Source organism: Panthera pardus, unplaced genomic scaffold (genome assembly GCF_024362965.1).
Source record: "Panthera pardus isolate Hobbes unplaced genomic scaffold, ASM2436296v1 HiC_scaffold_20, whole genome shotgun sequence".
NCBI lineage: Eukaryota > Metazoa > Chordata > Mammalia > Carnivora > Felidae > Panthera > Panthera pardus.
The window spans coordinates 59,707,109-59,721,064 of NW_026526766.1; the positions used below are offsets into that span (position 1 = coordinate 59,707,109).

The 13,956-nt window shown below is 47.2% G+C and overlaps 2 protein-coding genes and 1 long non-coding RNA gene across 7 annotated transcripts in view; all 3 read left to right on the forward strand.

Moving 5' to 3' along the window:
• TDRD7 (tudor domain containing 7) overlaps positions 1-2,203 on the forward strand; it is a 77,285-nt gene extending 75,082 nt beyond the window's left edge. For all 5 annotated transcript variants that reach the window (XM_019454418.2, XM_019454417.2, XM_019454419.2 and 2 more), the window contains one exon: positions 1,736-2,203. In XM_019454418.2, the coding sequence (XP_019309963.2) occupies positions 1,736-1,956 (221 nt within the window). In that variant the 3' untranslated portion in view covers positions 1,957-2,203. The remainder of the gene's footprint in view (positions 1-1,735) is intronic.
• Positions 2,204-2,817: 614 nt separating this feature from the next.
• On the forward strand, positions 2,818-5,403 carry LOC128778617 (uncharacterized). Its single transcript, XR_008424257.1, has 2 exons — positions 2,818-3,273; positions 3,505-5,403. It is a non-coding gene; the product is annotated as an uncharacterized LOC128778617 (long non-coding RNA).
• Positions 5,404-6,319: 916 nt separating this feature from the next.
• TMOD1 (tropomodulin 1) overlaps positions 6,320-13,956 on the forward strand; it is an 86,324-nt gene continuing 78,687 nt past the window's right edge. The window contains exon 1 of the mRNA XM_019454414.2: positions 6,320-6,458. The gene's annotated coding sequence lies outside the window, so the exon portion shown is untranslated. The remainder of the gene's footprint in view (positions 6,459-13,956) is intronic.

Sequence of the window (13,956 nt, forward strand, 5' to 3'; positions counted from 1 at the left end):
AAAGGCTGGGGGATGCAGACCTCCAGCCATCTAGGACTGTCTGTGTCCTGCTCTGCTGGGATATGGGGGGTCGTGACCACATGGTGCCACCCATTCAGCACAGTAGCAGAAGTGATCTCAGAAACGAAAGGAAGTGTGTATATATATTTTTCTTTTAATTTTTGACCAGCTTTTGTTGGAGATATCTATATCTATATATACCGTTATTTTGAAGTATTTTTCAGTTTCTTTCTTTGTGTCTCCTGCTAGATTTCACAGGAAACTCCCATGATAGTTAGATATGAACCAAAAACAGCATTTTGCAGACGAGCATGTCTACCACTGATCTGCTTTGAACTCAGACCTCTAAATAGTTTCTTCAGATTTAATGATTGCATTTTTTTTTAATTTTCACTTTTGGATGTTCAGATCTTGCTAACATGCTTGCTAACATAAGCATGACAGTCAAACTGTCCAGAGAGGGAGTCTCTGTGAGGAACAAGTGCATGGCACCATCATCCCCATCGCCAGCACCTTGGCTGACAGTCACTGGGGCTTACTATGGGCAAAGGTCTCCACCAGCCACTCCATTTCACTGACTTCTCCCACACACTAGGAGGGTTAGGTACTGTTAACTATCGCTGTTAAAGGTCGGGAAACAGCAGGCTGGGGACTACTCTAGGCTTCTCTTGTTCTCAGAGAACTTAGCCCACCTCACTATATGGATAGCAGGTCTGTTAAATGATGTGTGAAACTCCCAGATCTCCCATCACTACGGGGCACTGTGTATAGTTTCTCGAATCTAGTATATGTGCACTTAATTCATGTTAGTTTACTAGTATTTTCTGAAAAACACATACTCTCTCAATTTCATTTTAAAATCTAATTTTGAATTCTCTAACTTGAGCCCTCAAAAGTCATAGGGACTTTAGAAACACATGGGATTTACAATTCATCTGGTCCAACCAGTTTATTTTCTGATAGACTGAGACCTGAGAGACCAGTTGATTTGCCCAAATCCCATACCACTTGACAGAGGAAGAGCTGGGAATGGTAATTAGGTCGCTAGACTTTCAATCCAGTGCTTTTGCCATGGTATTATATATAATTTTTAAAAATCAGTATAGTCTAAGTATATTAATTCTCTTTCTCCTTCTCCTCATCCTTCACTACATCTGGTTCATCAGGGAAAAAAATCTGTAAATAAGAGATGTATCACTGATATCATTGATATTTTATTTTATTTGAGTGCAGTTGACACACAATGTTACAGATACTGTTGATATTTTAGTCCCCTCGGGTATCCCCATTATCCATTTAAATCTGCCTATACTTTATATAGGGAAATGGGCAGTAGTTATTATAACTTCACTTTTTTTTAGATTAAAAAAAATTTATTTAAGTAATGTCTACACCTCAAGGGGGGCTCAAACTCATGACCCTGAAGTCACACACTCTTCTGACTAAGCCAGCCAGGTGCCCCTATAACTTCATTTTATAACACAGCAGTAAATCTCCATGAAACTTGTGTCTGTAGGTGAAGGTTTACAGAAATAACCCCATTCACAATAGGAGAACTATGATAAGCTGGACTGTTTTAAGATTGGTGGGTAACTCTTTGGTTTGGTTTTTTAATTAGGCAAGTCTAACCTGGTACGTTTCAGCTACTTTGGAACTAACCGTTTTCCATTATTATGGATCAAAGAAAGGTGCATCCGACACTCACTGATCCTTGTACTCCTTGTCTTTCTCGTAGGGGTCAAGTGCAACCAGTGGTCTGAGGAGGCTTCGATGGTATTTCGAAATCATGTGGAGAAGAAACCTCTGGTGGCACTGGTTCAGACAGTTATAGAAAACGCCAACCCTTGGGACCGGAAAGTAGTGGTCTATTTAGTGGACACATCATTGCCAGACACAGATATCTGGATTCATGATTTTATGTCAGAGTATCTGGTAGAGCTTTCAAAAGTTAATTAATCACTGCTTCTGAGACCTTGACAACTAATTCAGATTTTTTTTAGCAATAACAAAATGTAGTAGGCTTAAAAAAAAGAAATCTTATCTCTGCTACAGGGCTCTGACTGCTGTGGGGATTGAAAAGAATATGCTTCTGTTTGATGAAAGATATTTAACAAGTTTTGTTTTAACAGAGTTGACTTTTCCAAGAAAATTGCACTTGAATTATTACTATAATATTAGAATAAAATGTTTATCAATATAAAAACTGACTACCTTATAATTTCTAGGCTTTATGATCGTAAGATGAAGGATTTCCCTTTCTATTCATGTCTTCTTTATGGTGCTGGGTTCCTTTATAGTTAGATTGTGAGAATTTATGACTTAACCCTGGCGCAGTGGTCTATCCCAAAGCCAATTGTGTGAGGATGATCTTGAGTCTTTAGCACATTAGCATTGCTAGTGGTGCTGTAGAGAAGCAACCCAGATGAACCTCAAAGCGTATTCCTCACCCCAAGTCTTGAGTGGCATATCACTACCCAGAGTGTCTACACCTTCCACAGTCTCCCTACCCAGCCTCATTGTCCATGGCTCCTCAACCAGCCACACTGCACCTGTCTGGCTCCCTGTACACCCAGGACTATTGATATTCTTCAGCAAGCCTTGCTCCCCTCCTAACCATGCTTATTCTGTTCCCTGAGCCTGCCCATCCTTCACCCCCCACCATTTTTGTTTGCCAGTATCCTCTGTGACATCCCGGGCTGACCATGAAGCCTTCCCTGGTACCCCTCCTACCCTGTTGCATTTGGAGTACGCCTCTCTTTGTATCAAGACCTCACTGAGCTTTGTAGACACTTTTTGACACTAGATTGTCTCCCCAGCTAGATTGTGAGCTCCCTGAAGGAGGAAGGGGTCTTACTCATCTCTTTGATGACATACTGGTAAATGTTTGACAATTGGTTCTGATGGGTGTGGGCCGGGAATGAGCCTTGATTCACAGTATCTGATGATTCCCATGTTGTAAATACTTCCACCGTTGTTGAGTTCCAGCTAACAATGTGACATCACTGAATGTGGAGCTGGGAGAAGACACCCCAGCAGCTCCTGTGAGCCCGTACAATGGACTTCAGAACATACCACTGTCTGCGTACTCCACAACAGACAGAATGATCTCTTTAACACATCAGGCACCCATTATGTCCTTGCTAATTGATGGGCAGGACGGCTTGACAGAGGGATAGGTGGAGGCCTTATCAGTGGTCCAAAGATGATGGGGGAAGGCCCTGGACTAAGAGGGGAGCAATGAGAATCAAGAAAAAAAATTAAAGGCCTTTTGAAGTTTTTTTTTTTTTTTAATTTAACGTTTTATTTATTTTTGAGACAGAGAGACACAGAGCATGAACGGGGGAGGGGCAGAGAGAGAGGGAGACACAGAATCGGAAACAGGCTCCAGGCTCCGAGCCATCAGCCCAGAGCCTGACGCGGGGCTCGAACTCACGGACCGCGAGATCGTGACCTGGCTGAAGTCGGACGCTTAACCGACTGCGCCACCCAGGCGCCCCATTGAAGTTTTTAACTAGAATTATTAGAACTGACATTTTAGATCCAAAAGACAGGAAAAAGAAAGTGTCAAAAAGTGAAGCCAAGTCTTAAGGTCTGAGAGGCTAGGATGATGACGCTTATTCCATTTGGGAAACTGAAATTTTTTGTTTTAAACATACTGAGTTTAGAGGCCACTGGGTGACTCAGTCGGTTGAGCGCCCAACTTCAGTTCAGGTCATGGTCTCGCGGTTCGTGAGTTCGATCCCCGCATCAGGCTCTGTGCTGACAGCTCAGAGCCTGGAGCCTGCTTCAGATCCTGTGTCTCCTTCTCTCTGCCCCTCCCCTGCTCATGCTCCGTGTGTCTCTCTCCCTCTCTCTCTGTCTCTCTCTCTGTCTCTCTCTCTCATAAATAAATAACAAACATTAAAAAAAATTTAAACATACTGAGTTAAGGGACTAGATCACTGTGTGAGGATATGCATAACCTATTAGAAATGTGGAGTCTTCACAGGGGAGAAGGCCAGGCTGGAGATAAACATTCTTAAACTCATTTGCTTATTTTTATTTGAGAAAATATAGGAAAAGTGAAAGCAGAAAGAAGGTAAAGACCAGATATTTGAAGTTTTTCATGTAAAACATGTTGAAATTATCTTTCTAGCTTTTTAAAATTCATATTTAATAAAAAAGTGATTCAAAATTGAGGAATGCTTACACCACTGATTTAAACATTTATGATAAAATCAGAATATCCTGACACAAACATTTAAGTGAAACAAAGTAGTATGAATGTATTTTATAATGGTTTCTTTTACCAACAAAAACAACAAAAATCCTCAAATTGCCTACAGATTAAGAAGAGGTGGGTTCTGTTTCAATGACTTTAGAAAAGCTTCCATCATTTTTTAAAATAGAGCAATTGTGTTGTTGATGTAAGTGAAAAATTAATCTGGTGCTAGGGCAATTTGACAAACAATGAAGCTTGGCCCCTGCCTCATACCATATTCAAAGTCAATTCCAGGTGGATTCAAAGCCTAAACGTGAGAGCCTAATGAGGGAAGATAACACAGGAAAGTACCCTGATAATCCAGGAGTAGGAAAGATGTCCTAAACAGGACAAAGTGCTAACAATAAAGGCAAATATTGATATACTAGACTATGTTAAAATGAAGAACACCGGTTTGTTAAAAGGCATTATTATGATGGTGTAAAGGCAAAGCACACAACGGAGGAATATTTGTATTTGGAATATATTCAATAAACAGAAGACTATCCAGAAACAAAATGGCAATAAATTTGAACATTTTACAAAGAGGAAATCCAACTGGCCAATCAACATGAAAAGGCCCTCAACCCATGGAAATCATATTTCAGTGAGATCCTAATACTCCTACCAAAACTGGGAAAATGTTTCAACTTTTGTTAATTTCAATTATTGAAGATGTTTGCACTTGTGCTGGAGGATGCCAGTAAAGAATGTTCACAGCAGCACTATTGGCAATAGCCAAAACCTAGAGACAGATGTCCATTAATAGTAAAATGGATTAAAAAAAAAAACTGTGCTGTATTCATGCAATGGAAACCTCTAAGGTAATAAAAGTAAACAAACTACAGCCACATGAAACCACGCAGGTTAATCTCACAGGGTGGAATTGAGCAAATGAAGACAAAGTGTGGAGGAAAGCAGGCAAGGAAGTGATTACCCTAAGAGTACTCTTAAACTTCCTTAAGCGATCATTTTAGGAGGAAGCTGGAACCCAGGACCCAGAGGGTTGGCTTCTGGGCTACTGCTGGCAATGTTGTTTCTTGCAACAAGTGTTCAATGTGATAAAAATTTTTGAACCTGCACACTTAGGATGTATGTACTTTTCTTAAATGTTTGATTCCGCAACAAAAGGGTTTAAAATAAAAATAATCTGAAATATTAAATCATTGCTTCATTTAAAAATGCATGGCACATATTCCTTGAAAAGAGCATTCTCTTACAGCTGTGAGAGTTTTGTAATGTAGAAATATATTTTCATGGAAAACAAGATTCACAAAAACAAAAACGAATGTTTCTCATCAGTAATCTATACGCCAGGAGTAAAAAGAGTTATATTAGGGTCTACCCCACCAGAAACTTTCCCATAACAATTGCACACGGTACCTTCTGTCCACACAAATTCTTTTTTATGAACCATTTTAAAAATTAAAACAAAGTTTCTATTTGGGTTTAAGTGGTTTGTTCTGAAAAACGTACTAGCCTTTTAAGAAAGTGGGACTTTTTTTTTTTTTTTTTTTTTTTTTGTATTTTAAATCGGTATTTTGGACACTCCATTCCAAGTACAGAGAGAATGCATTCGACTCTTTTAGAACTATTTGTTCACAAAATGATCGTTGTTAAAGCTGTGGCTCCTGCCAGACCTGGCTGGGCTGCCGGTGAGATGGGACAGGTGGTTGCTGTAGTCAAAAGAGGTAAAGGTGCAACAGCTGGCTGGCAGGCTTTGCTCCATCCAAAGACCTGCCGGTTCTTACATCTCAGACGCCACAGGAATGAAAACCCACCCACTTATTTCCAGATAACTCCACTGCTGCTTATGGTACAGCTGGGGAAATAGAGACTCAGACTCACGATTATCCACAACCCCCTGTCCAACGAAGGATCCCAGCTTCCCGGCGGCCCGGCCCCTTTGCCCCGCGCTGCCCCCAGCGGGCGTCGCTCCCTGGCTGGGGAAGGCGCGCGGAGGCCCGGCGCCCCCGAGCGGAGGGAGAGGGCGGCGGGCGGGGCGGGGCGCGGTGACAGCGCTGAGCCGGGCCCGCCCCTGACTCCCACCCCCGGAGCCCACAGCGCCCGCCCGCCCGCGGCCGCCCGGGAGCTCGTCCAGCCCCGCGCTCCGCTCGCCCGCCCGCCCGCCGTCCGCCGCCCGCGCCAGTCCGCCTGCCGCCTGCGCTCGCCCCGTCGTCGCCCGCGCCCGCGCCCGCCCCGGCGGCTCCACGGCCCGGTAAGCCCCCCACCCGGCCCGGGGTACCCCTCGCGCCCGCGGGGCTCCCTGCCCCCGCGCCGGGGCCCCAGCCATATCTGGGCAAAATATTCAGCTGTCGCCGCCGCCGCCAAGAGGGACTGAGCGTGGCTCCCTCTATAAATAGCCGCCGCCTCGGGTTGCCTCCGGGGCTGGGGAGCCGGGGGTCTCGGGGTCCGGAGCCCCGCGCTCACGTCCGCGCCGCTAGGCTCCCCGGCCCCAGCCAGAGCGCCCTCCTCTCAGGCCCTCGGCGCCGTGTCTGTAAACGACAGAAGGACCCTTGCGCGCACGCAGAGAGGCGCGGGGGCCGGGGTCCTGAAGGAGCGGCCGCCCCCGCCACCCACTAGCCGCTCGACTCCCGCGCGGCGGGGCTCTGCGCCCGCGGATACTCTGCTGGGGACAGGTGCCCGCCTGAGCCCGGCACCGAGGCGTGGCCCTCCTCCGGCTGCCGAAAGTTTGGGGGTGGGAGTGGGACGTATGTGGTTGGTGGACGGGGAACCGGGGTTCGGGCTGCGCCTGTTTGAGGCAGGAAAAGTTTCCCAAACAGCGCGAGAGGACGCGGTTTAAAGCACCATGATACATACACGCATTTCGGGCCAAGGTAGAGCGGGCAAGCTCCTGGAGGCAGAAGCCCCCTCGCTGTCGCCAAGTCACACGGTGGCCTTGGCGAGCCCCTGCCCTTCCCTGGGCCTCAGTTTCCCCATTTGTAGGGGCGGGGTTTGGTTCGGGAGATGAAGCTAGGAGTCTTGGCGGTGAGAGCAGCAGGGCGCGCTCTTGACGGCAGGCGCTCCCCCACACCTGTTCATCGGCTCCGGCCTGGGACGCTGGGGCCAGAGCCTTGCACATCCGGAGGCATTGTGGAAAGAAACCGGACACTGTGGCAGTCCCTCTGACTCAGGCCTATACTGGGACCTATTAGGGTCCTTGGAATAGCCTGGGCCCTATACCTCCAGGAAGAGCGTCCCACGGTACTTACGGGCACCTCTGCTGGGGAGCAGCCATCACCCTCGCAAAGCATCACGTGACTCAAACAGCTTTAGACCCAAAGAACTGGGCAGGACCAGAGGCTCCAGTCCAGCTGCTCCCTGGTCTCAGTTTCCCCACCTATACAGTGCCTATGAGATGAACTTGGAACCATGCCAAGCATCACACCCTCCCAGACCCCCAGGCGCTTCCTGATATACCTTACGGACCCTGCCCTTGGTCTCCGCCTTAACCCTCTCAGACTCTTAGAGATGACTTAGCCCAAGCTTTTCTCTATCCAGATCACAGAACCAGACCCTAACTCAGGTTCTGGGCCCTCAGAGGAAGCATCCCCCAAATCTTTATCTTTCTCCCGTGATGGCATTTATTTTAACAAGGGCCACAGAACCCCCTGCTCAAGGTCACATGCTGCTGGACACACCAGGAGGCCTGCAGTCTCCACTAACCTTTCTCCTCTCTTTCCTGCCCCTTCTTGCTGCTCAGGCCGGTCTTGGGGATCTCTGAGCACCCCGCCAATTCCCCCCTGTTCTTTGATCTACTGCTGTCCAGGACTTTCCCTTGCTCAGATGATAGCGCCCTCGTTCTGAAATTTCATTTTTATTTCTACTTTCTATGATATATTTTCTCTAAACTCACCTCAGAGCCTCACTGATAAAGAAGTAAGGGGAAATGAAGACAAATAGAGTCTCATCAACTTGAGCCATAAAACAAGCAGAGTGAAAGTGAGCAATGTTGTTGTTTGGTGTATTTACTCCCTTTAATGAGCCAAACTTGCAAACACATTTTCGACCGTCTTGGCCCCTGAGTTGCTCCCAGCCTAAGTGGAAAGGCAGTGTCCTCTAAAAATAGCCTCCACCCCACCTTATCAGAGCCTCACACCTTCTCCCTCATCCAGGGTACAGCTGCCTCCTGCTCCTGCCGCTCAGCAAAAATGCAAAAATGGGGAGTAGGTGGTGTCAGCTCTGAGTAACAGGAGGTGGACTGACCTGGAGGTTAGGACCCCTGGCTCCAACCCCAGCTCTGCGACCCATTTAGAGTGACCTTGGGCTATGAGCGGGTGGGCGAGATGGTCCCCAGTAGAGTCAAGAGACCTCAGAGGTTCCCTTGGAAGCCTTGCTAGCATGAGAAAAGTGGAGTGCCCGGGATGAAACTGAGGAGAACCCACCCCATGAAGAGGAGGGAAGGTGCAGGAGAAAGTGGTTTCCCAGGAGAGATGTCAGTTGCTGCAGAGAGACAGAGGGGGCTGGGGACTGGGAAGGGGCTACCAGGATTGGCAGGTGGTCCCAGGTGACTTTGGCCAGGGCATTGCAGACAGTTCAAAAATGGGAATCTGCCACTGCTTTACCGGGGCCAGTGACCCAGCCTGTCTGTCTGAGCCTCAGTTTCCTCCTCTGCCCAATGGGGATGATAATAGCACCTATTTCATATGGGTTGCTGTGGGGATTAAGTGGAGAGGATGCTGGGAAAGACCTCACCAGTGCTTGGTACCTGCAATGATATTTCTAGGTTAGTAAGTGGAAGAGGGAGCTTACTCTTTGAGCTCCGCTCGCCCGCCCGACAAGAGGGAGCTCAAAACGTGGGGACCGGGCCTGCCATTCCTGAGAACTTGGCTGAGAAAGGAGGGGAGAGGGAAGGTAGTGGGAGCTGGAGACAGGCATGGGCAGCAGGCGGGTGCTTCTGGAATGAGGTTGGTAAGAAGAGGTGGAGAAGGACCCAAAAGAAGGGAAGAGGGTGAAAAGAGAATCTGAGGGGTGTGCTTTTGGGAGGACCAGGTCCTGCCTTAATCACCTGCTGAGTGTCAAGAGCTCTAGAATCGCATTCCTCTAGAATCAGGCTGAGCAAAGAAGTGAAGTTAATAAAATGAAGCCAGTCCTGGCTCAGACCCCTGTGTCCCCTTGGCAGACTTCATCTGCGAAGGAGGGTGTTGATGGGCCACGAAGGGTAGTTTGACTCTGCCCAGGAGCCTTGTGACCTTGGCTTGCTTATTTCTGAAATGACATCATCTATCGATGACTCCTGCTGAGTCCAGGAGTCATAATGGCCTTTTCCAGTCAATGTTTTGATTTTTTAGTCTTACTAATAGACCAGCCAGACTGCCAACATTTCTAAAGAGGCCAGTTCACTTTTTACATAAAGCCAGAACACCAAATAGATCAATTATTTGGCTACTCAGAGCCATTATCAGTTTAAAGCCACAGTCCTGTTTCTGTGGGGAAACATGAATCAGAGAGCATAATTCTGGGGCCATTTCCTCTCTCTTGTTTTGTTTTATAAAATCCTCCTTTGGTTAATTGTGGAAGGACCAGACTCTTTGCTCTTAATGATAGCGAGAGAATGAGCTCATCGGAGTCAACCTAGGACACGTCTGGGAGGTTTTCTTCAATGTTAGGAGGTGCTGAGTCCTTGCCTGATCTGAAAAACTAAACAAACTCAAGCATTTCTTCTGTGTCTCTTTTCTTGCATCCTTTCGTTTTTCTCTCAGAGGAAAACTGATCTGTGAAAGGCTGAAGTTACCGTGCGTGGGGAGGAAAAGGGGTGAGGCCAGCCCAGCCCATGCACCCATGTGTTCCCATCTCAAGCCATCTACTCAGGGTCCCCAGCCTGAGCCACCACTCACCCTGGGGCTTCTAGGGCGGTGACTCCAGGGCCATTCCTGGAGGTGATTCTGGTGGGTGATGAGTTGCAGCGACAGGGGTGTTCGCCCTCCATGCCCCCGGAACTGAGGGAAGCAGCAAATGCCTCTTGGCATCACTCAGCCTCCTTAATGAACTCATATTTTCCCATCCCTTAAATGGTGGTGCCACTCTCAACCCTACTCTCTTTCCACCCCACACCCTCCTATAATCCCATTTATTCCCATGGTCCAGCTACCCCCTACAGACTCACAATTCCCACATTCATGTGTCACGCTGGGACTGCTCTCCTCAGTTCCAGGCACCTGTCACTCCTGCCAATCGGACAAAGCCAATAGGGCGTCCCAAAGGCACGTCACACCCAACAGGCCTGATGCGGGCTCATCACCCTGTCCTCCTCCGGTGTCCCCAATCTTGGTTAACAGTAACACCATCCACCCAGACACCGAGCCAGAGATCTCCTTTCTCTTTACCACCCCATTTGTTTTGTCAAGTCCTGTCAATCCTGTCTTCCTAAATATTCCTTCCATTCATTTCTGTCTCCATGAATGGGGTTAACAAGTACTCCAATCATGACCCCAATCGAGTATTTGCCATCTCTCCCCTGAGCTATTGTCAGAGCCTTGTAAAAGTCTTTCCACATCAAGCCTTTTCTTCTATACTGCTGTTAGTAGATCTTTAGGAAATGTAGCTCTGACTGTGTTATCCCTCTCCCTTCAGGGACTCCTCATTTCCTACCAGATTCCTTAGCAATGAACCCAGGACCATCAAAGGTCTAGCCCCAAGCTACTTCTCCAAAACCATCTCTTGGCACTCTTGCAAATTCTCCTTACCTTCTGGTCATGGTGCAAGCATCGTGCCTTCGTGACTGCCTGTCTTTGGCCCTGCTGTTCATTCTGCCTGGAATGCTGTTCTCTCCCTTCCTAAGTTGGCAAACTTGTAATCATCCTTTAAAGCAAAGCTCTTCATTGCCTTATCTGTGTTCCCTCAGCCCCTAAATGGACCTCAGAGCACCAGCCGTAGTGTGTCCTAAATGTAATCACCTGCTCACATTCTCATCTCTGACTGGACTGACAGCTTCTTGAAGATGGTTTATGGCTCCTTTGTTTCTCCTTTACCAGTGTTCCAGAGCTCAGAGCTCAGAACTTGGCATAGTGTAGGTATTTCGTGTGATGACAAATGACTGACCATTGAATGGATGAATGAGGAAACAGGTATGCCAATGAAAGCCCAGTGATGGCCATGACAATCACAAACCATCAACCAGCATCTACAACATGTTTTGCCACAGAACCATCAGCTCCGTGGCGGCAGAAACCACACCTGTTCTGCTCCCCCTCTCACTCCGCAGCCCCTGTCAGCCCCATCGCAATAAATAGAATGAATCCATGATCTTGTTTGAAACTCAGGAATCCTGTAAGGGAGGAAGGGCAGGTATTATTAACCCCCTTTTGTTGATAGGACAGTGAACCCAAATAGCAATTGTTCCAGGTCATGCGATTGGGGTGCGTATTCCAGAAAAACCCAAGTGCTTTCCAGGGTTTGGGAAGCTTGAGAAGTGAAAGTCCTTGCACTCTATCCTAAGGCCTCTCTAGCATTTGAATCATTTGGGATCTTATTAAAATGCAGACTCTGGCTCAGTAGGCCTGGGAGGGGTTCTGAAATACGGAATTTCTTATTAGCTCCTTGTTTCTAATAAGCTCTAATCATTTTATTAAGCAATAGGCTTAATTCCTAATAAGCTCTAATGAACACCTAATAGTGTGAAGCTTGTCCTGTACACACAGACCACCACACTTTGAGCACCAAGGTGAGGGCTAGTTACCTTGGCCATTGCATTAAGGCATTGTTTTTATTAAGATCTACAAATGAATTCATTTAGGCCCTGACTCAAAATACAGGGCTCTTTCTGGGTTTTTGTTTTTGTTTGTTTTTTAATGGAGCCCGCAGAGGACACACAGATGGAGCCTGATGGGACAGTTGGTAGGGGCACAGGACATGGTGGAGCACGTGGTAGGAGGGGGGAACAGGACAGGCAGGTGGCAGGGACTCTGGTGTTGGGGCATGTGGCCGCAGTGTTGCTGGTGAGATAGGCCCCCAGCCTTGGCCTGCTGCTGGAAGGGTCAGGCTGAGCAGCGGTGGGTTATTTCCATCTTCTGCTACCTTCCCTCCTTCTCCTTTGCATTCTAGAGAAATTTAGGCCCAGGCAGGGCTTTTGAGTCCCTACTGCCCAGCTCTCGGCCAGCCTGGAACCTCTTCTCAGACTCCTGTGTCCCCTTGCCTTTTCAGGGCGCACTGCTTACAGGTGTGGTATCTGTGAGCACAGGGTGAGTGCTCCAGGTGCTGCAATGAGGACCCAGATGCCGCCCTGAAAACCACTCAGAAGAAGGGTGCCTGGGTGGCTCAGTTGGTTAAGTGTCCAACTTTGGTGCAGGTCATGATGTCTCAGTTTGTGAGTTCGAGCCCCAAGTCAGGCTCTGTGCTGAGAGCTCGGAGCCTGGAGCCTGCTTCGGATTCTGTGTCTCCCTCTCTCTCTGCCCCTCCCTCATTCACACTCTGTCTCTCTTTCTCAAAAATAAATAAACATTAAAAATTAAAAAAAAAAAAAAACTACTCAGAAGATAAGGGTGAGGGGAGCCCTGAAGAGGGACTCCTTCCTTGCAAACCCAGGAAGATTTAAAAAGTCAGATTGGATGACAACATCGTATGCATTTGTTTATGGTTTTCTACTGCATTCCATTTACACCATTAAAAGGGTTGAGGTGGCTTAAAATAAACCTGCACAGGCAACATAACTGGTAAGAACAGAAGTTTTAAAAAGACAGGGCAGGCTTGAAAATCAGGATCGTGAAACGCTGAGAATCTGATGGGACCCGAGGGCCTTGTTCCAGCAGAACGAATGCACTCGTGCCCTGTAGTTTGCCTGTCACCTCAGCGAGCCACTGGGTTCCCTTGAAGGCCACTTGGAAGCCCAGGTTAAGAATGCCCAACACAGAATAAGGAGAGGAAATTCAGCCAGCATCTTGGCTGAGATGGCAACTGTTTGTGAACACCCAAGTCAGCTCTAGGATGAATCACGATAGCCAAGGGGGAAGGGAGATGAGATGAACTGGGGGACGGTTGGTGTCTGATGAAAAGAACACCAGCCCTTCAGGAGAGAGAATGGGGTCTTTTGAGACTGTATGTCTTCTCAGAGTGTATGTTACATTGGAATACTCAGTGGAAGGCAGTTTAGCATAGTGCTTACGAACATGGAGTCTGGGGGCACCTGGGTAGCTGAGTCTGTTAAGCATCAACTCTTGATTTCAGCTCAGGTCATGATCTCACAGTTCATGAGTTCAAGCTCCGCATCAGGCTCTGTGTTGACAATGCAGAGCCTACTTAGGATGCTTTCCCTTCCTCTCTCTGCCTCTCTCTCTCTCTCTGTTTCTCAAAGTACATACATAAACTTAAAAAAAACAACAACAACACATAGACTCTGGAGACCACCTCCCTAGGTTCAAATCAAAGTTCTGCCTGTTACTGGCTATGTAAATTCAGGTAATTTTAAATGCTCTGTACCTCAGTTTTTCTTTTTGTAAAGGGAGTTGTTGTGAGGACTAAATTAGTTATTATATGTAAACATTTAAGACAGTACCTGGGATATTGTTAGCATTACACAAGTGTGAGCTATTATGGGAAAGCAGCATGGAGTAGTGATGATGAATATAGTCCAATTGAATCTTGTCTGGACTCAAATCCGGGCTCTACTACTTACTAGCTCTGTGCCCTTGGTCACTGTATTAAGTTACATAGTGTCCCCCCAAAATCACATCCACCTGGAACCTCAGAATGTGACCTTATATGGAAATAGGGTCCTTGCA